Source organism: Chlorocebus sabaeus, chromosome 20, assembly GCF_047675955.1.
Source record: "Chlorocebus sabaeus isolate Y175 chromosome 20, mChlSab1.0.hap1, whole genome shotgun sequence".
NCBI lineage: Eukaryota > Metazoa > Chordata > Mammalia > Primates > Cercopithecidae > Chlorocebus > Chlorocebus sabaeus.
Genome location: NC_132923.1, coordinates 42552773 through 42575455, shown reverse-complemented (window position 1 = coordinate 42575455; position 22683 = coordinate 42552773). Strand labels below are relative to the sequence as shown.

Below are 22683 nucleotides of genomic sequence, written 5' to 3'. Positions count from 1 at the left end.
GAGACACTGCTCTGCAAGGATAATGCTCTGGGGGCTGCTCTTAGATTTTTGGGATAACTTCACAGAGGTGTTCCCACCCTTAGAAGCTCTCCTGCTGCAAGCCTCCCCTGCCTCTTGGGTGCACTGGGAAGTCATGGATTTGCCATCTGTGGCCCTGTCTCCATCCAACTCCCAGCACCTGATAGATCCTGAGCCTCTTCATTCCGCTTGTGGTGGAGGCCTGTGTCCTCCAACATGGCCTCCATCTCCAGCTGGGCCTCCTCCCAGGACTTTCCTTTCAGCTGGGCATAGAACAGTATGTGCTCAGCCACCGTGAGGCTAGGAGGACAGGACAACAAGAAAAGCAATGGCTCAGCACTTCCACTTCTAGCAGCCGATCTTACAGAAATAATTGAGGACAAGTATTCTTGATTTAGCAATCAAGATGCTCACTGCAGTGGTGTTTATGATACAAAACAAAAATAGCAGACCCTGCTTAAATAGCTAATAAGAGGATGGCTTACATGGTTCATTCATACAATGGAATAGTCTGTAAATATTAAATATTATTTTATAGAAGAATATGTAATGACATGAAAGATGTTCATGATATCTTATGTTTAAAAAAGCAATCCTTTTTTGAAAAAAATGTCAGGTTATAAAATTGTATGCATAGTTTTACTATTCTTTATGATTTTAAAGTATATGTGTTTATCTATCTATACGTGTATAGGAGAAAGTTCTAAAAAATTATATACCAATATGTTAACAGTGGTTATCTCTGGGTAGTGAAATTACAGGTGACTTTTATTTTCGATTTTTTGTTTACCTATATTTCCTTCCTCCCTCCTTCCCTTTCCCTCCTCCTTCCCCTCCCCTTTTCTTCCCTCCCCTCCCTTCATCCCCTCCCTCTCTCCCTTTCTTTTTTCCTTCCTTCCTTCCTTCTTTCCTTCCTTCCTTCTTCCTCCTTCCTTCCTTTCTTCCTTCCTTCTTTTCTTCCTTCCTTCCTTCCTTTTCTTCCTCCCTCCTTCCCTTCCTTCCTCCCTCCCTTTTTTTCTTTCACAATGACTATGCATAGCTTCCCAGATAAGAAATAAAAGATACCTTATTGGGGAAAAAAAGTAACTGAAAAGCCCCCTGAAAAGTTTGCCTTTCATGCCGTGGCTTACACAGGAAAAAGGAACAGTGGTCCTCCTGTCTTTGGTCCCTGAAAGGAAGTACTTCAGGGCTGCAGAAGGGGCTAGGGGATCAATCAGCTGCTCTGTCAGAGTGAAGGCAGCCTCACCCTTCTGAGGGGGGAACCCTCAGCTCTGAGCAGCAGAGCCAGAGTCCCATATTCTGAGGGACAATTCTCACTGCAAGTAGGACAAAGGACCTTAAACATGGGGGAAACCAAATAAGAGTCTGTATCTCTGCCTGTGCCCAGGCCCAGCACTCCTGAGCTGGGCTCTAGAAAAGTGTGCTGGGGGCAGAGGTGAGGAGACGGGATGGAGAGGTCTCAGTTCCTGCGTTGCTTACTGGTGGAACAGGATGTTGTGCTGTGGACACATGCCAAGGCTCTGCCGGATTGCATCCAGGCTGGTTTCAATGTCCCTTCCCCCAACGAGCACAGTCCCAGAGGTTGGTGGCAACAGACCCGTCAGGATGGACCTGCAGAACACAGAAGTCAGTGGCAGAAGAGATGGCCTTTAGCAACATGCCTTAGGAGGGCCGCCCCACACCATGTTCAGTGAGAACTCTCACTGGATTCCTGCCTGAGCTGTCAATCAAACCCAAACTGCTATTAGCTGTGGGGCCCCCTTAGCACCAGCGTGTGCATCCAGGCCCTAATGCAGAAGGCCACCTCGGCCGTCCTTCTCTGATACTTATTTCCTGGGGCTCCCAGGCCAACGCTGAGGGCCTCTGGGATTCCCAGCCTCAGAATGTTCATGTGCAGTCACAGGTATCCCCACCTCAGCCATCACGGAGCCGGGTGTTGGAGAGGATCAATAAAAGGTGTTTGGTGCATGACTCAAGGCTTTGCCTCTTGGGTGAGCAGTCATGGCTATTGAAAAGCCAGGTGTCATCATCATAAAGCCGGGTAAGGTCTTGATGAAGGCGATAACTCTAAGCAGTCCTAGGTATTTGTTGATTAACTGATGGAAGCCAGGCATGGGAATTACCACCATCAGTATTAGCTTTGGATCCAAAACATAAAAAGCCCAAGAGCAACGGTGGGCATTTTTTTTTTTTTTTTTTTGTAAAATGGCAACTATGACTCTCATGTCCCTAGGTTGTTGTAAGGCTTAAATGAGTTAATACACTTACAACATTAGAACAGAGCCAGCATAAAGTAAAACTCAAAAATATGATTACCGTTAGTATTAAACATTGTTTTAACCCCCGGGGGAAGTTGCATGTCAGCAGCTGATGAAGTAATGTGTTTGCCTTTGCGGAGCCCTGGGGTGCTGGACTTTGCTTCCAGCTCTCTGACCATATCAGTTAGCATGGAGAGACATCAGATGGATGCCGGACCGCCACACCCAGCTCTGTCCCTGAGTTCTGATACCATCTCAGGCTATCTGAACTTGTCCTGATGGAGAAGCTGAAATCTCCGCGGATCAACCACTAGAGGGAAACAGAACCAAATAGAATGGCACCGGCCGCACATTCCATTCACACTGAACCGCCCTAGAGAACATTCCATCACAGGGTGTACACACTGCTGTTCCTTCCTGGGGCTCTCCAAAGGATGTGAAGACTGTGTCACGTGGGTTCGCTGCCCCCCGCGAGGTCCGTGTCTGCTGCTCCTTGGGAAACCATGGCGGGCCCTGTTCTCCTCTCAGCAGATGGCGCTCAGGTCCCTTGGAGGAGAGTGGGACGCCTGCAGAGCTGACAGGTCCACGCAGAGCCCTTCGCCTTCCGTGCCCTGACCTTCTGTTGCCAGGCGGTTACTCCACAGGCCCCTCTAGAGACTGAATTTTTTTTTTTCTTTCTCCAGAACTACCACTAACCCTCATCAGCTGATGTTGAAGCCTGCCTAATGATTGGCAGGAAAAGGAATTTTCCTTGAAAATAGCAGGACTCTGCCTGGTGTGGTGGCTCATGCCTGTAATCCCAGCACTTTGGGAAGCTGAAGTGGGCAGAACACCTGAGGTCAGGAGTTTGAGACCAGCCTGGCCAACATGGTGAAACCCTGTCTCTACTAAAAAAAAAAAAAAATACAAAAATACAAAAATTAGCTGGGTGTTGTGGTATGCACCTGTAGTCCCACCAACTTGGGAGGCTGAGGTGGGAGAATCGCTTGATCCTGGGAGGTGGAGGTTGCAGTGAGCCAAGATCGCACCACTGCACTCACCACTGCACTCCAGCATGGGTAATGGAGTGAGACACTGTCTCAAAAAAAAAAAAAAAAAAAAAAAGAAAGCACAGAAAAGAGAAAGGAAATAGGGAAATAGCAGGATTCTATAGCTTCTGTGCATGTGGTGACAGTGGCCATGACTTGATCACCACCATGGACTGTTGGGATGGGGGAAAGACTCAAGGTGTGAGAAACAAGAGGCAACCGCGGTGCCTGGCTTTTGCCCCCACTGAGCCATGACAACTCGGTGGCCTCAGGAAAGTCACTTCAACTCTCTGAATGAATGTCCACTTCCCCGGCACACAAAAGGGGCAATAAACTTATTCTACCTCCCCCTCAAGAGAATACATATGAGTGAGCTTTGAATGTTGCAGCAAGCTTTTACACATTCTTGGGGCCACAAATATTTGTCACTAAAATTTGTGGGAAAGAGGAGACAGCCGCTGACAGGGAAAGACTAAGCCAGGAAATGACAGGCTAGCATGGCAGCCAGCTTCTCTGCTGAAAGACTCACAAGGTGGTGGTTTTCCCTGCTCCATTGTGGCCGAGGAATGCGGTGATCTGGTTCTCGTAGAAGGTGATATTCAGACGGTCCACAGCTGGCCGGCCATAGGGCTCAAAAATCTTCACCAGATTCTTCACATATACCCCAGGAACCCACCCTGGATGCTCACGTTCAAAGAAGGAGTCTTGGAGGAAAATAATGAACATGATGTAAACATAATGCCTAATTACACGGCCCCAGGGCTTTTTCTCCAGACCTTGTCTTCTGCCTGTAACATCACCTGCCCCTGTAGACTACAGAATAATAATAGTAATAATAGCATGAAACATTTATATAGCACCTCCTATATGCCAGGCACTGCTTCAACTGCTTTACACAAATTACCTCAATGTACTTTCATAACGGTCCTAAGGTGTAAACATTTATTAGGCACATTTCCATAGCCGAGGAAACCTCAGACACAGAGACATCAACTCTCCTATTAAGGACACATAGGCATGAGTGGCAGAGTTGGGATTTGAATCCAGAGCCCATGCTCATCAGAGTGCACTCACTGTCTATAGGGAGAGTTGGCCCCAAGCTCAACCTTGGTCCTAGGCCCCCATTGCCAACAGTCCATGGGGCATTTCCTCATGAATTTCTGGAAACGGCTTAGGCTCTTCATCTTCCCAAAACAACATCTGCTTTCAGACTCTCCCATGACCTTTTCTGGACCGCCATTCTCCTAGTCACCTTGGCTTGAATCTTTCAGTTGACTTTGACTAAGGCTTCTTGCTCCTCAGAACTCCCAGAGTTTTCCAATTAGGTGGGTAGGGCAGTCCACGCTTCCCCATCACCATCCCTCAAATCCCACTCCTCTCCTTCCTCCTCCCGTGCCCCCTCCACTGCAGACCCTCACCTAGTGCTCTCACTTCTCCCTGACCTCCCGTCTCTCCCTGCTTCATTTCACCCTGTATGGCACAGCTTAATTTGTCATCTTAATACTGTAGCTCTAAGCATTTGTTTCCCTAGGGGGAGAAATTCCACTCTTTCTTCTGTCTGTGCCTCCTGGCCTTGCCTGCAACTGAGGTGGAATCAGTCCCCAGCCTCCTGATTTCAGCCTCGACTTTCCACTGTGGGAGGAGGATCTGCCTAGAGGCATGGTGTACTGCAGTGGGCAGTGGTGGGCTGGAGGGATAAAAGCCAGACCCTCTCCTGCCCTGTCAGGCAGAGCCCGGGGGCTGTGCTGCCTGTCTAAACCCAGAGCATTTTGGCCACAGAGAAATGCATATGCTTAGGGAATGAAAAGCCTTGGGAGAAATACAGAACTAGTTTAAGAGAGAAGATGAGGGCAGCAAAAGCCAGGAAAAACAAAACTTGTAAACCTGGGTCATCAGTTTGGGATTATTAGGTAACTTCCACTGTCAGGAAAGGCTTCTGATGGTTTCAATGAATGGCCTTCTAGATTTGTAAGCCGTAAGTGAAGTGTAGTCAGCTCCCCTGGAGTCTCTTTCCCCCTGGACACAGAAGCATTTATTTTTGTCTTTCCTTATAGCTCATATCCGCTTTAAGTCCCAGTGACCAAAGTTATTGTTCTTGCTAAATCCTCGGAAGTCAGCACATTTGTGCAACCCACTTGGGATTTGCCTAACAAGGGCACAGGCACACTACATAGTTGGTATTTGCTTTCTCCAGGAAATATGCGCTAATGTCTGGGCTGAACCATTCATTCCACACACATGCAGATGGACCTCTGAGAAGCGATCTGGTTTAACACTTGTCAACAGAGAGAGTCAGTTTCCTGGGCTTCTTTCCACCCTTGCCATGAGATGTTTTGCTCTGGCCCTCTGCAGTGCTTAGAGCCTTTTCCTCGCCTCTGCTGTGCATTCTTTATTGGGGTTTTACCGTGTATTCCTTCTGGGTGTTCCGGATCCTCCGTTTCCTCTGTTAGGGGCTCGGTCTTTTCCAGGGCTCTCTCTTCTCGGGTTGAACACCCTGCACCAATCAGAAGCCAGTGTTACTCTACCTCTGGGAGCTGAGAACCAGCAAAGGCAGGAAAGGAGGGGAGAGGTACGGGGAGCAAATGAGTTTCCTAGCCAGCCTCTGACCTGTTTTAGGGCTGTGAGGTACTCAAGCATGATCGCACAATCTTTGCCAGTCCCAGAGGAAGATTTGAAACAGGAGCTTCAGACTTGGAGAGTTTCACCTCCTCCTCTCAGTGTGCCAGGAGGAGCCCACAGTTTCAGAAACTGTGATTTTTAAAAAATTAAGAAAACCAGTTTTGAATTTGAAATGAGTTAATTTTCTTTAGCCCACCACTGGTCCATTTTACTCCAATCCAAAACATGTGAAAGTCATGGCGAACCTTGAGTAAAAGTCTATTCAGGGGCCAGATGTGGTGGCTCACCCCTGTAATCCCAGCACTTTGGGAGGCCAAGGCCGGCAGATTACAAGGTCAGGAGTTTGAGATCAGTCTGACCAACGTGGTGAAATCCCGTATCTACTAAAAATAAAAAAATTAGCCGGGTGTGGTGGTGCTCACCTGTGATCCCAGCTACTCAGGAGGCTGAGGCAGGAGAATCACTTGAACCCGGGAGGCGGAGGTTGCAGTGAGCCAAGATAGCGCCACTGCACTCCAGCCTGGGCGACAGAGTGAGACTCTGTCTCAAAAAACAAAAACATAAACAAAGTCTATTCAAAGTGCTATGACGGCCAGCCAGCTTAAACTACAGCTTGAGAAATTGTTTACCTGAGAAATTCACCTAGATGGGCATTTAAGTATCTTGGAATTAACACCAGGGTTGAGCCTGGTGATGGTATTAATACAAGCCTGGACAAATTGTGAAGTGTGGTATAAACACACACATTGCACACACACACACACACACACAGAGACACTTTTTGGCAAACTTGGCATTTGGTTTAAAAAGACATCAGGACATCCTGGAAGGGGAAGAGAAGCAGAAGGACCAGTCAGTCTGCCAGACAGGAAGGCAGGGACAGGAGGAAACCACTGTCACCAAGCATCCAAGGGCTCTCGGCCTCAAGTGCACACACAAGAGCAGGGCGAGATTTCTCAATGCAACAGCCACCCAGGGCCCCTCTGTCCCCTGCCCTCTGAAAACGTGCAGGAAGTGTGCTGGAGCGGCAGGTAGTGGGCCTGGTGGTCAGGGACCTGCCGCCTCTAGTACTGTTCTTCTACTTCTGCTTCCTGAAGGACTTTTGAATCTATGCCCCACGGTTCCTTTGATCACTTTACTAGCTATCAAACTGCACAAATAGGTAATGAAATAGCAAGAGGAAACATCCTCTTAAAGAGTTTAATCACTGGAATGAGTTTCCTGCCAGGCAATATATGTGCAAGTTCCAGATTTTGTCCCAAGTGACCAATGGGGGAAGATACTGGATGTCTCCTGGGCTCCATTTTTTATTTTTTAATCTGTGAAAGGAGGGAGGTTGGGTAGAGACCCTCAGCTCTTTTCTGGTTTTGGAGAGTTTTAGAAATCCATTTCAGTCCAGCCTATGAGACAGGTGAAAAATATTTGCCTTCCGTTGGCAAACATATTTGTGATTCACTTTTGAAGGAGCATATTTTTCTTATGACTTCTTTTTTCTTAAGAGGCAGAGTATCTGTTGGGATTGTAGAGAAAAAAAAATGCCCACAAGCCCTGATATTCATTGACATTAAAAACATTCTAGGAATACACCCCTGTGTTGAAAATTTTCATTTATTATATGATAATTTTATTATAGTAAACAATTAACAAGTTTACAGGTAGACAAGATGAATAAGCCAATACAATGAAAAAATCCTGAGCTGTTAAAGTGCTGTTTGTTTGACCCCGTGAAAACAAAAGCAAAAAAAACAAAAGAAAAAAAAAAAAAAAAAAACCTGGCCAAGGCTTTTAAAGGCCCTAGACTAATCCCCTAGAGAAAACAAACATCAATCTCAGTGCTTACAGGATAAATCCTGGCCCAGGCCCAATAATACAAAGTAAAGAACAGGTAGGTGAGCAACAAACAGATGGGAGAGTACTTCCTTCGCTTGCAGAGCCTCCCAGCTCTAGGGGAGCCCCCCGCTCACACTCTGGAATTTCTTTGCTTTCTCAAACCTCACAAAAGAGTCTGTTTTTCCCTGCTTCTAGAACTTTCTCTAGTTAGGCCTCCTGTTTGGTTCAGTAGTAAAGGCGCCTTTTACCTAAGATGTGTTGTGGGCAAATGCCCTTTCAGCCTTCTTCCCCACCCCTAAGAAAGATCAACACCAGGAGAATCTGAGGCATTACGGTGAAGATCAACAGCTCTGCCTCAGCCCCAGGAGGCGTCTGCATCTTGGGAGAATAAACTAACTTATATTTGGAAAAGGCAGAGAAGAATGAAAAGGCACGAGGAAGGCACTGGGAGACGAATGCAAAGCTTCCTTCATGATTCCCTGGATTTCTGCTTTATACTGAAAAGCTGCAAAAGTTCTTTGAACCCTGAAGTGGCTTGGCCTTTTTTAAATAGGGCAATTTAGTCTACTGGACAAAGAAAGCGTCCAGGACACAGGGCTTCATCCATGATCAGCCATTCATGATCACACAGGGCCCAGCGACTCGTGAAAGGTGGGCTCCCAGACGCTGCAATGCCTGTCAAGGGGCAGAGTTCCAGGAGGCAGCTGACTCATCAGGAATCACACCGTTTACATAGAGGGCCACCTCTGTGACCCATATGCATCCTGCACAGAGCCCAAGGAGCTGATTTCAAACATTCAGATTTGTGTTTTAAAGGACTCACCTTCACCGCCAAGCCAATACGACTCTTGCAGAAGAAAGTACCAAGGAAGCGGGGTTCCATAGTCTCCTAAAAATAAAAACAAATAAACAGAGAAGGTCGAAGGAGTCTCCGTCTCCTACCTTACCGCAGTTCTATCAGATCCAGGGTTTATCTACCTCAAACTGTAACTACAGGTATTTGTAGTTATCATTACACGGCTATTTTCAGGCTCCTAGAAAGACTACTCCTTCCAACATATTTATATCCACACGGTCATGTTTTTGGGGTGTTATAAGCAACAGCAAGACCAATAATCTTGGTTGACATTAGTTTTCCAAAAAAGTGTTTCATGAGATTATCAAGTCCAGTCCTTTTCCAGGAGTCAGATAATAATAATGGTGATCATCACTAACATGTACTGGATATTCTTTCTGTGGCAGGCATTGTTGTGAGTGCTTTCCATGTGTTAAATAATTTAAACCTCAAAACAATCCCAGGAGGTAGGTAGTAATATTATTCTTGTGAGAAAGGAAACTGAGGCACACAGAGCTTGAGTCATCTACCCCTGGTCACAGATAGTTGCCCCTGGTCACAGAGAGTTAAACAGAAATGTAGGAATTCCAACACAGGTAATCCAGTTCTAATGTCACTGTTTTTAACTCTACACCCCCACCCCTCATTCTGCTGGATCCACCAGGGTTCCAAGAAAAAGACTCCCAAATTTCTAGTCCAGTTCTCTTTGCAAGTTCTGCTCCCTACAAACTGTTGATTTTGTAGAATCATGGTCTCAGCTTTTTTTAAGAGTTGCCATATGTTTCATGGCCTTTGCTGCCATTGAACTGTCTATTCCTCGGGGCAGGTCTGGATCTTTATCTCCACTGCTCTATTCCCGGAACTTGGCCCTGCTGAGCCTCACACACATGTGCTGCTCAGTAAATAACTGGTGAATAAATGAAAGCTTTAGCTTGGCTAAATTAAATCTTTTGAATTATGCACAAATTTCAATTTTAATCAACTAATTTTCATCTATTATATTTCTTTCCAACAGTCTAGTAGGATAGAAAAAACAGACTAAGTTCAAGTGTCTTGTTCAAAGTCACCGTCATGGGTTGAATTTGGTCTCCCTCCAAAAAGATATGTTGGGGTCTGTGACATAATACAAAATATACTTGGTCTTTGTTCCCAGCTCCTGTGCAGGGCACAGATCTCCTAAAACCCTTGGAATTTCCTGGCAGAAAGGAGTGTCTTTTTTTATTCATAATGAGCCCCTTCCTCCACCACATCTGAGTTTATGCTAATGATCTGACTCAGGGTAGAGCCCCAAGATAGCTGCAGTTTCTTGGGACTGGTCGCCAGAAAGACCACCCATGTGAAGAATGGAACTTTCAGTCCCAACCCTCGACCTCCAGACATGTGAAGAATGGAACTTTCAGTCCCAACCCCCAACCTCCAGTAGGGGAGTAGGGAGCTGGAGACAGGGTTATGAAAACTCTTGAACAACAAGATTTGGAGAGCTTCTGGGTTGCTGAACACTTTGAGGTGCTGGGAGGGTGGTGTGTCTAGAGAAAGCATAGAAGCTCTGCCCCCAATCCCATACTGTGCTTCTCTTCCATGTGGCGGTTCCTGAGCTGTATCCTTCATTTTAAAGCTGTGATTGTAAGTACAGGACTTTGGCAAAAGTGTGGATAGCCTGGGCACCACGTTTCCAGCTGGCATCTGAAGAGGGGCAGTCTTATGGGACTGAACCCGTGGGGTCTGTGTGAATTCTGGATAGTGTCAGAATTCAATTGAATTCTTGAACAACCCATTAATATAGGAGAATTGGTTGGTGCCAAAACAACAACAACAACAACAACAAAAACCAAAACACACATTTGGTGTCAGAAGTGATGTCAAGAAAAAAGACACCAGAGCGCTAACCTCAGGTACCTCATAATGTGGCCTTGTTTAGGAACAGGGTCATTGCAGACGTGATTAGTTGAGATGAGGTCACATGGGAGCAAGGTAGGGCCCTAATCCAGTCCAGCTGATGTCCTTATAAGATGGCCATGTAAGACAGGGAGAATGCCATGTGCAAATGAAGGATCAGAAGGGTGCATCTACAAGTCAAGGAGTGGCCAAGCACCTATAGGTTTCAGAGGGAGCATGGCCCTGCTAACACCTTGATTTTGGACTTCTAGCCTTCAGAGCTGTGAGATATAAATGGCTGTTGTCTAAGCCGCCCAGTTAGTGGTATTTTGTTATGGCAGCTCTAGTAAATGAATGCACCCATGCCACTAGGATGCAAACCCAGGCCTCCTGACCCAGTCTAGAGGCCTTCCTCCTATTGAGGGTGGCTGCCTACCTATTTCTGCCAACAAAGGCTACCCTGAGATGATCTGAGAGCTGTGAGTTTGTCCCTCCTCATGGACTGGACCAGACTCACCGTCCCCTGCCTGCTCTTGGCTACAGCATCAAGAGCCAGGCATGGCTGCTATAGCACAGGAAGGCTGTCGGCTGACTTGGAGACCACTCAGATGAAGGTGAGGCAGCTCTAGTCACCAGAAAATGCTAATTTGAAGGAAAATTTGATTTTCTACCAAGTAAATACACGACTGTGCAAACAGCCAATTTACAAAAGCTGATTTTCCATGCTACAGATTAATTAGATATTTATTCAGTGCCACCAAAGGTCAGGCACTATTCTGGGCACTGGGACTGTCACAGTTAACAAAATAGACCACGTGCCTGCCCTCTGGGCTTATTTCTACTAAGGGCAGAGAGGCAGTAAATACATGCATAAGATACATCATCCTATCAGATGGTGAAGAATGTTCCCCAAAATAAAGTAGGGTAAGGGGACGGGAACCCTGAAGGAATGTTGTTTATAGAGCCATAGATATGTAGATCTCTTCAGTCTGGAAAGATCCCTGTGATAATGTGACATTTGAACAAAGACCTTAACAAAGTAAGGAAGCAAGCCTGCAGATATGAGGGGCGGGCTGGGGGGTCGGGGGAGAGAAACGTGCTTCTGGCATGAGAACAGCAGATGGAAAGGCCCTGAAGAGGAAATGCACTTGCTGTATTAAACAGTCAGTAAGGAGGCCGACGTGACTGGAGCAGAGGAACATGGTGGAGAAGGGAAAATCATGAGATGAGGAAGAAAGTTGGAGGCCAGATAATGAAGCATCTTGGAGGCCAGGATTGAGACACCGGGTTTTACTCTGAACGAGAGGAAAAGCCAGTGGAGGCATTGGACAGAGAGGGCTGACACCATATGACCTTGATTCTGAAAGGATCTCCCTGAATACAGTGTCGAAAATGGACTGATGTGAGGTGGTAGTGGAAGGAAGAGGCTGGGATTGGGAAGGTTGGGTGGTGACAAGAGATCAGATTCTGGATTTGTTTCTCAAGTAAAGCCAGTAGGATTTGCTGGTGGATTTTTGACTTCTAGATTTAAACTTCAAATGCTGGTTCTGACAAAGAGCTTAGAAGCAATGAAATTCAAACTAGATGAATGGAGAGGGCTGGGGATCTGAAGAACTCAATTACCTTTACCCTATAGAGGGGGATGCTTACCTGGGAACACCTGGTCAAGGTACCAAGCGAGTAAGCCGTAGACAGCAGCATCAAGGAGCATCATCTGCATGGACATCAGGAAGCTGAATTCATCCCCTTCCGTGGGACTGTTCCCGATGTTGCTCCACTGCAGCCCCAGGCCTTGCTCTTCAAAGCGAACCAGGTACTCAGTGCCAAATCCAAATGCCACCGGAGACAGCAGGCTCTGCAGTGAGGCAGAGAGGGCACAGAAAATGAGCAGTGCCTTTTATCCAATGCAACAGCACCCAGATGCCCTCAAGGTAGAGGGGAGGGCCAAAAGAGGGTCCCCATTGCCTCCCAGTGTAAGGTCACCTCAGGAGGGGTGAAGGCAGTCTTTCTCTAGACAGCTAGGGGGAGTTCAGAGTGTCTCTCTGCAAACAAGAGAGTCTCTAGCTATACAGTCACAAAACACATGAAACAATTCTCAGCCCAGCCCTAATCCACAGTTGCGAGACCTATAGCTTCCTAGTGATCTATGTACCCAAGAAGGTGGCCTCAGAGTTCCATCTGCCTACTCAAGGATTACCAAAATAGCCCAGCTCTGTCCACAGATGAGTCATAAAGATTTCTTGCCACTAATCCATTGTGATCATTTTAGAAAATTGGGTGCTATAAATGGCAGCGATTGATTTCTTATTTAACCTAATAAATGAAAGGCAGATGCCCTGACACCTCTGGAGCCTAATAAGTGTGAGTCGTGAGAACAAGTCAGACTTTCTGTCTTTTCCCAGTGAGGGCAGGTGGTCATCCCTTCTTGACTCTACAGCACAGAGACAGGGAGACTCCGGAGGACGAGGGGAACTGCACCCTCCAGGGCCAGAGGCTGATTAGAGGGTGGAAATGGCCCATTTGAAAACAATTAGAGAAAAGACAGTGCTCTTTGTCTGGGTCTGGGAATTGTGAACTAGGAAGTTTCTCAGGCCATCAGAAGTCAGTTTCTGGAGTCCTCTCCTGGCCGGCAAGCCTGACTCTGTGGACAGTCTCATTTCTGCACTTCTTTCTGCAAGCACTCGTAGAGCATGTTAAAGATACTTGTGGAAATACTCCAAGTTTGTTCTGAAGCAAAACAAAAACTTTTAATTAATGGAAACATCTCTTTAGACAGAGAGTAAAGTGGCAAGCTCCCCTCCCTTCTGATTCTTCTCAAAGAGTGGGAAAGGAAAACCAGTGAAATGCGCTGCTAACTCTCTCTTGTGAGTAAACCAAGGGACCCATGAGTTGAACTGGTTTTTTAATGACTTTCCAGGGCAGATGAATCAAGCAGGTGTGGTGAGGAGTCACTGTTGCATCGCTCAGGGTGAGGACTGCTCCCACTTTTGCCCCTGTACCTTCTAGCCTCACACGAACCTTTTAACCTTAGGTCAAAGGCAAAGTGGACGCCCTTGAAGGGCAGGCTGGGTCTTCGGGACTGCTACAGACCCTTCCGAGGAAACGTGTCATAGGACAGGGGCCAGCCCAAGGGCCTCACCACAGCCTTCTTCAGCTCAGCGGTCATGCGGTCCTGCCAGGCGAAGCACAGGATGTGTGGCAGGTAGAGGGTGAAATAGATGACGCCACTACAGGCTGCTGCCACACTGGCCTTGGAGAAGAAGGTGCTGAGCAGGAAGCATAGCATGATGGTGGCAGTGGAGAAAGCCAACAAGAACAGGAAGAGGATGAATGGGTCACTGTAATGTAGGATTCTTCCATGCTGAAACCAAGAGGCCACGCGTCAGTAATGCCTGCCCTTGTCCGGACGCCTTCTCACCCTGCCCTAAAGGGCTCTCTCCCACGAGCCTGTTGTTACTGTCTAAATTTCTACAGTGCACACTCCATGCGCTGATTTCCTTTAATCCTAGGAATGCCATTTTCCCTGGGAAGAGTAGCACATTAGACTCCTATCAGTCATCAGTAATGTTAAAAAAAAATTAATTGGGAGACCATTAGGCTGAAACGGCTGCAGCATTCTGTGTTCCTACATCAGCAAACCAAAACCCAACTCAGAGAAAGTTAACTAATCACAAACTGCCCACTACTTCTAATCAGGGACTTTCCATGTGAACCAATCAAATACTTGCTTTGTTTTTCTTTGTCTTGCTTCCCTACCCCTCAGAGGTGCCCTGAACCACTTGTGATCTGGAGCCTCCTGTGAATCACTGTTTGCTGGAATCAACTCTTTAACATTTTAATGTGCCTAAGTTTCTCTTTTAATAGTATTTATTAAGTGTTAAGTAAGCAAATCCTCGGTGAGAAGAGTGGTAATGTGGAGAAATATGGCTGGCACAAGGGAGGAAGACCTACGTAGGGCATCTTGGAGCATCTCCAGGGCCCTGGATAAACCAGGTATACGGGAAACAAAAGAGGGAGATGGGAGGGGACTCCAGAGGAGCTTCAACGTTTTGCCTGGGGCCTGGCCTGCCCGATGCCATCATCTGTACTTGATTTTCTGAGATTTACTACCCACACAGGTGAAAACATCAGTAATTAATCCAAATCATTGGAAGTGGATTGATCCTCCCCATCCATGAATATCACACGAATACATTTCCTAGCACCTGCTGGCAGTATTCAGGAACTTTCACATTAACCAATGAATCAACCACTTTGGCTATGTAGAAAATAGGACCAAACTAGCAACTTTCGCTAGGGGAACTGCTATCCAATTGCACTATAGGATAAACTGAGATTGTCAAATGTATTAGACCTTCTTGGTTATCCTTTGCTGGAGGCCTCCTATGAGGCAGTTTACTCTCTGAACACACAAGAGAGTACATAGAACTCATCCTGTGCTCTTCCCAGGAACATAAAGGAACAAATAGGTCCACGTCCTAAATGAGTTCTAATCAATTGGCAGTAGTTCCCTGGAGTTTTGGGTTCCTCTCATAGAAAAGAGAGACCGATGGCAGTATCTATGATGGGCATGCGAGAGCTGAGTGGAAAGAATGTGCCTTTTGTCTGCTGCGGCTGCCATTTCTCCTTTCTGCTCTCCTGCCTGTGGGTACTGACAGAACAGACTGAAAACAGACAAAACAAATGGCAGGGGGTGCGGGGGCGGGGCACAGAAGAGACCCATGCTTTACCAGAACCCAAATCAGAGGAAATCTAAATAAAAGTCTAGATTAGGATTCAGAGCTCCTGATTTTGTGTGTCACCCACACGCAGCTCCATAAAAATAAGTCCATGGCTGAACATGTGGCTTTTGGATGGAATCACTTTAAGGTAGTTGTTGCAGTTCTCAGAAGAATGAAATCAACTTCTTTTTTATGTTTATTTTTTTTAGACAGAGCTTTGCTCTGTTGCCCAGGCTAGAGTGCAGTGATACGATATTGGTTCACTGTGACCTCCACCTCCTGGGTTCAAAAGATTCTCCTGCCTCAGCCTGCTGAGCAGCTGGGACTACAGGCATGTGCCACCACACCTGGCTAATTTTTGTATTTTTAGGAGAGGCGTGGTTTCACCATGTTGGCCAGACTGGTCTGGAACTCCTGACCTGAAGTGATCTGCCCGCCTCCATCTCCCAAAGTGTTGGGATTACAGGCGTGAGCCACTGCGCCCGGCCTGAAATCAATTTCTTTCTTTCTTTTTTTTTTTTTTGAGGCGGAGTTTCACTCTTGTTGCCCAGGCTGGAGTGCAATGCCACGATCTCGGCTCATGGCAACCTCCACCTCCCAGGTTCAAGCAATTCTCCTGCCTCAGCCTCCCTAGTAGCTGGGATTATAGGCACGTGCCACCAGGCCCAGCTAATTTTGTATTTTTAGTAGAGACGGTGTTTCTCCATGTTGGTCAGGCTGGTCTCGAACTCCCGACCTCAGGTGATCCACCCGCCTCAGCCTCCCAAAGTGCTGGGATTACAGGCGTGAGCCACTGTGCCCGGCCTTGAAATCAATTTCTTATCCTTGCTCAAAACAAAGTCCCATAAACTTCTAGGACTTCTAGGACCACAAACTTCTAGGACTTTTCACTGACTTAAGCCAGAGGTGTCACTCACTCAGTGACCCTACAGTTTCACCAGCTGTGGCTTCCTCTGATGGCCACTTTTCTTTTTGTTTCTAATAGCTTGAATAACAAAGGGACCTTCCCATTGTCCCTGCTTCCAGCTTCTTTCCTGTGTTGCTGAGGTGGGGAGGAAGAGACAAGGGAAAGGTGGGAGAGTCATTCAAAGGAAAACCCTGTTTTGGTGTGGAAAGCTCTGTTTCCGTCATCACTGGAACAATGTTCCAGTTCCCACAAAGAGAAACCCTTTTGTGCATGAAACTCCTGGTGAACGTTTTTTACCTCACATCATGAAAGCTTTGAAGACCTAATGGCCCATTCTTAGGAGGGCAGATCTCAATGCTGCTTATCAACAAGGCAGGCAAAGTCTCATGGCTGTTGCTAGTCAGATGTTTACACATTTTTACTCCTTTAATTCTGAGGACACAAACATGTTGATACTGGGAAAAGGAGCAGACTGAGGGATGGGAAAGAACAAGGGAACCCTAGATGAGGACAAGGGGCTCAGCTCCTCCCCTCATCTCTTAGAACTTTGGTACCCTTTGCAAATGTAAAGCCACATCCAGGTGGAGTCAGGTTGTTTGAGCAGAATGACCTCTACCTTACCATTTGTTGTGCTAGGACTGTAGCACAGGGCATAACCAAGGCCACAGATCACTGGATCACAGAGTCACACTAAAAAGACAAAACCTTCAGATTTAGTACATTTTACTGTAAGGAGAAAGGGCAAGATTTGGCTTAACTGGAGATGTTTTGTTTGAACAGGATCTGATGGAATATTTGTGGATCAGGTGGGTACCTGATATGGGCCAGCATGGGATGGCAGACACTCAGCCAGTCTGTGGTCACTACACACACTGCCTAGTGTGGTGCAGCACTTCATATCATGATGGGGAAGAAGCAGAACAAGCTCAATCCGTCCATCTCCGGAGCCTGCAAAGCCTGAAGTCTAAAAATTATACCAAATTCCATCCAATAAAATATAAAAAATGACTTAAATTTATATCCTTATCATTTAACAAGTACAAACAATCATCTACGGTGGAGGAGCTAAAAATGAAGGATAGCAACATATTGCAAAATAATGTTTCATTTCCAAGTCTAGCTCTCAGAGGAGTTGCAAGCTTGCAGAGGACAGACCAGTAGAAGCTGCCTGTGGCTATAAAAACTCCTTATCACTGAGGAAGGATGGATTCCAAATTCCATCCTTTAAAGAGAGAGAGGTCTTGGAGATTTTTCAGGCAGCAGAATGTTTTTTGGTGAAGCCATGTAGGAGGTGACCATGATGGTGATTAGTAAATAATCCAAATCTCCTCCCCTACTGCTACTGGAAAGGCAAAAGCCTTTCCCCATTTCAACTCTAGCCATTAGTTACAATTGTAAGCCTAGGAAAACACTCTCTGAACTGATTTCTTCTGTGTTTGGAAAGAGAAGACTACTTTAATTACACTGTCACCCTATGCAGGGCTCTGCTAATAGCAGCTTCTCCAGATGGTCATGGAAAGGGACTGGAAAGTCTGTGTGGACCATGGACCCCTGGGCAGGAAGTGGAAGATGGGAGGATGCTGTGATACAGTGGCTCCTTCGGGAGATTTCGTCTCTCTGAGTGTCTCCTACCTTGGCTAAAAGGAAGGACTGGGAAGCTAGATGTCACGCTCTCTTTGGTGGCCAGATGTCTAATACAGGCACATGAACAGGATGAAAGGGGAGAGGAACCAAAGTATTCAAGATTTTCTGGGCCTTCTCCATTTGGCTTACCATGATGAATATCGTCAGGAGGAAGATGCTCATTGACATGATGGAGAAGCTGTCCAGGAACCAGGTACACCAAATCACTGCATTGGAGACACCCTGATTTTTCAAGGTCTCCTTCAGTCTCAATTCCTTCTCCAAGACGATGCTCTTCACAGTCATAGAGACAGAATAGATCCATGCCAGCACCATGAAGATAGGGAAACAGCGGTTCAGGATGATCATGAAACTAAAGCAAGAGGAGAGAAGCAGAATAGTAGAGTGTTCTGTACCTGGTAGACGCAGAATAAATGTTTGTTGAATTAATGTGTTGAGAACAAAGCCCAGATGGAGGGAAATGAAAACAGGAAAACCTCCCCTGGACATTCAATGGGCTGGAATCTTTTAATACATTCCACGTTAGCCCTGAAGCATTATTTTTTGTTTATAGCAGAGTGCTGGCTTTCTGGTTAGCCCAGGTGAATGCTCTGCGAGTAAAATGTGTCAATAAATTTATATCCTCTATGTGAAAGATCTTCCCTGTTTAAGGCCTTGCAAGGACAAGACTGCAGAGTTGATGATGTGGATGGGATCTGAGTAGATAGCTACATGCTAACACCAAAACCCAAGAGTGTGGAGCACTGACAAGGGCAAGTGGTGGTGGTAAGATCAATAACTTGGCTCCCCAAGGGGTCAGCCACCCCAGCACTGTCTGCCCGGGTAGGTCAAACTCTAGTTACACAAAAAGACACACAAAATAACTAATCAGTTTGGCACTTTCAGAAGGCAAATGATCCATCAATAAATCAGTTATCCAACAAACACCGGCTCCACCACCAACCATGCACAGGTGGACTAGACCCTGGTATATCCACCCGGCGAACAGGGTAGGTTTGATATACTGGAATGACTTTGTTGTGAACTTTACACATGTTTTCCCTGTGTTTCATGTGCTAGTAAAGCCCTTGGGATTATTATCTATTGAAAACTGTTGTGTGTTGTCACTGGAAGGGCCCAATTCCAGCATGGGAGGGTTTCAGGAAGGGAAGCATACATTCGTAAAGCCTGCATTTCTGGGACTGGCCACCAGAGGACTCTCCCACACCAAATGACCTAGCTCCCTATTGCCTCCCCACACCCACCTCACTTCCCCACGAGCCACTCCCATTCTGATCCTACAGTGGACCTGGGCTTTTGCCCAATTTCCTAGCTCTGCCTATTGTCCAAACCCAAACTAACTGCAGATTGGCCACTGTTATCTCAAGTTATCTGTAGAGCTGAGGCTAGAAAACCCATTGGACAGTTATTAAAAGAGGGTTTCCTGTGTCCACACTGAGTTTTAGGTGAACTCAATTGTAGGTCTCTACGGCTGTTTTGGTAGTGTGTCTGACCCCATCTGTAATGACAAATGAGCCCTCCCAACCCTGCACCCCGGCCCTTTCTCTACCACCCCCCAAATCCATGTTCAGCGAAACAGTAGGCTGCTTGCTTGGCTTGCTGCTGGTCAACAGATCTACAGGCCTGGGATGGGGGTGTCCAGGGAGGCGGGGCTTGAGCTCATCAAACACATTCCTCTGCCTTATCATTGAGCATACATCATGGAAATGTTAGTTAGGGAAGGGGCTGCATTATTCCAGGGCTCCCAGGAACCAGACCTACTGGCCATGCAGAGTCCAAAATGAATGCTGATGTGGCAATCATTGGGCAAACATTCTGACCAGAACCCTTCCACATGCCAAACATACTATACAGTGGGGAATTTGTCCCCTCCCCGAGCCTCACTTCCCTTGCTTTAATTTTCCCCTTCCCTTTTCCAGCTACAACACCATCTCTTTTCCCTTTCCCACCACTGCACTGACTCATCTGTGCCTGCCTGGAGCTTGGGAGAAGCAGGTTCCTCAGTCAGAGCTCCATGCTCTCCAGTTTGGCTCTGCTCCCTGGGGCTCTCTCCAAAGCCACTGAATGCTTGAGAGCACCCCAGCCCACCCCAGCACCCCCATTAGCATGTCATGGAGGAGGGTCGCAAACTTTGGACTCACGAATCGTCCACGAAGCAGGGGTAGGGCATCTGCTGGAGGTAGATTCCAACTGGGGCCTCCGCCTGCACCTGGCTCCTTGTGATCCCCTGTTCAACCATGTCCTGCAGATAGGCAAACCCACCCCAGATGTACCGGAAATCTTCCACAGGATCAGCTCTGGGACCAGAATCCCAGTACCTGAGAAGACACAGAGGGACAAAGGATGGGAATGGGCTCGGACAGCTCACTCACACCTCCCGACCACAGGGTGACTTGGAATGCATTCTCTTAAAACCTTTCTCTTAAATGTTTCCAGAGGATCTAATTCTACTTCCTAGTCCTCAGTTTAAATCTCAGTTTTGAATATTAGCCACAACGTAACTGTAATTGCTTTAATTCAAGGACTCTTTGTGGAGCTTTATAAAATATCTTTTTTTAAAATTTAACTTAATTTTATTGATTTATAGGCCAAGTCCAGTCTCTCTCTACCAAATGTAATTTCCCACTGACTTTGGAGAAACACAGCGAGCCCTTCCTGAAACATCACCTGTCTTTAATCTTATTGGTTTTCTCCACCACGTCTATGTCCATGCGGATCTTATACTTCACGTGGGGTGGTAGAGAGCTGGTCCAGGGATACATGTCAGGGAACACCACTCCGGCCCAGAACCTGTTTTCCTCCAGTAGAGACAGGGCACGTTGGGTGAGCTGAGTTTCATCATTGTAGCTTTCAAACTTATCCAGGACCAAGCACTGCAGAGAGTCACAAAGTTGAGAGAGTTTGAGGAGGACCAACTGCAAAGACTCAACTGCACACACAGAAAGGCAGAGGATAAGGGCTGCTGCCCCAGGAAATGGTCAAAATGCAAGGAGGCCTATAAACTTAATGTTTGCTTAACTCCAGAGTCTGGTGTTAAGTTTTCAATGTGTCCAGATGTAGGGGTGCAAGAGAGCTTGGAAATGCTGATGTGCTCTTATGCCTGCAGAGCTAGTGAGGACCACACTTTCCAGATGTCCAAGGCTGTCCAAATATGCAAGTCCTCAAAATGACAAAAATACTCCAGGCTTTTACTCCCCAGCATGGGGAGGCGAGGGAGTGGGGTCACACTGGCTACAGCCTGCTTTGAAGATCAGAAAGACTGACGATTAAAGAGCTTTAAAGAGAGAGAGAAACATTCCTAGCATTGAACCTTTCTGGCTCTCTCCAAACACAGGATAGCCAGCTGAGGGAAGAGCAAGGAGGAAGAGAGAAAATAACAGACAGCCAAAATGACTTAGTCAGGGAAATCACTTCCAATTACAATTGTGTGACAAGTAATGCCGGGGGAGGAGGAATTTCTATAATATGCCTCTTTTCTTCTCCTGGAAGAGGAAAAAAAACCCGTTACTCACAAAAGAGCAGAACTAAGAATGTTTAAAAATTTGAATATGAAGGTTGTCCTCTTGTATAGATTTGTTAAAGCACTTATATTGTTACTTGCATCTATTTCCTTTTCTTTAACCTCTTGTTCCTATCATTGCAAGGGCTATTGATGCTGACATTTCTTTCCTAGCGTGTAACTCACAGAGGTCAGATGGTGTTGTCTTGATTAAGTTGTTCCCTGAATGCATACTGAGAGTCTGCAATGTGCCAGAGCCTGGTCAACTCTAGAAATACAAGAAGGAAAGATAAACATCTCTTCCTAAAAGAAAGTTGAGAGCTAATGATGGAGAGGATTGGAGTAAACCAACAACCATAATGTGAAGGATCAGGTTCTAATGAAAGCAAGCCTAGTGGGGAAGCCCAGGGGAGGGACGCAGCTAAGTCTTCCTGGAGGTATCAGGGAAGGCTGCCTGGAGGAAGAGCCTCCCGAGTAGGAGGATAAGCAGGAAATAACTGAAGAGAGGAAAGTGGGGGAAAGGTCAGCTCAGGCTCAGGGAACAGCACATGAGGTATCTGGGGACCTACAGGAATTGAGCAGTGGTTCCCATCTGTGGCTGTGCTTTAGAACCACTGGGGAGCTTTAAAAGATACCTATGCCAGGCCCTACCCCAAACAATTAAATCAGAATCTCTAGTGGCAGGGCCAGGGCATCCATATCTTGCAAAAAGCTCCCCAGGTAATTGCAAGGCACAGAAGGGAGTGTAGGGTCAAGAGAGGTGAGTGTGACAGCAGCACTAGAAAGGAGGGTGGGACCAGATGGTTTGCCCTGCGGGACTCAGTAGTGTGAACGCAGGGCTTCCCCAGACACATGCTTTCAGTGCTAAGACCAGGGGAGTTCTGGGCAAGCCTTAAAGAACCATAGGAGCTAATGCAGGGTTTTAAGCAGGGATATCACCTATGGGATCGGACTGTGATCACCGGTAGTGGAGAAGGGAGAAAGCAAGCAGGAAGACTGGGCTATTGACGTACTGCAGGCTTTAAGCAACAGATTCATCGCCACAAACTGTGAGTTACCTGGAATCCTCATTTTACTGAAGAGGAAATTGAGCTTTATAAAATATCTTATTTTGTTGAGAAGACCTCCCTGAGGTCACACAGAGAGACAGTGGCAGAGCTGGGACTCCCTCCCCAATTTCACCTGCAGGCCCAGAGTTCTTACTGCCACACCAGGAACCATGGGAAAGGCTGGATCCACAGCCTGGCATTCAGCGCCCTCACTACTGTCTTGTCAAGTAGGTGGATCAGCAATTACTACTTATCCTCACTTGGCAGCCCAGGAACTTAGGTTCAAGGAGGCTGAGTGAGTCCCCCAGGGTGGTAGAGTAGGTATCAAACCCCAGTTCATTTGATTCCACAGCTATTACCCAAGAAAGAAAGAAATGAGAAAGGCGGATAGGACATAAGG

At 46.7% G+C, this 22683-nt stretch overlaps 1 protein-coding gene across 1 annotated transcript in view; it reads right to left on the bottom strand.

Moving 5' to 3' along the window:
• The window catches only part of ABCA4 (ATP binding cassette subfamily A member 4), a 129910-nt gene that overhangs the window by 52021 nt on the left and 55206 nt on the right, over window positions 1-22683 (bottom strand). Inside the window, exons 12-21 of the mRNA XM_007977907.3 lie at window positions 20403-20608; window positions 19877-20053; window positions 17865-18087; window positions 13603-13824; window positions 12114-12318; window positions 8577-8642; window positions 5709-5798; window positions 3834-4008; window positions 1498-1629; window positions 179-318 (exon numbers count right to left, since the gene is read on the bottom strand). Of these exons, the coding sequence (XP_007976098.3) occupies window positions 179-318; window positions 1498-1629; window positions 3834-4008; window positions 5709-5798; window positions 8577-8642; window positions 12114-12318; window positions 13603-13824; window positions 17865-18087; window positions 19877-20053; window positions 20403-20608 (1636 nt within the window). The remainder of the gene's footprint in view (window positions 1-178; window positions 319-1497; window positions 1630-3833; window positions 4009-5708; window positions 5799-8576; window positions 8643-12113; window positions 12319-13602; window positions 13825-17864; window positions 18088-19876; window positions 20054-20402; window positions 20609-22683) is intronic.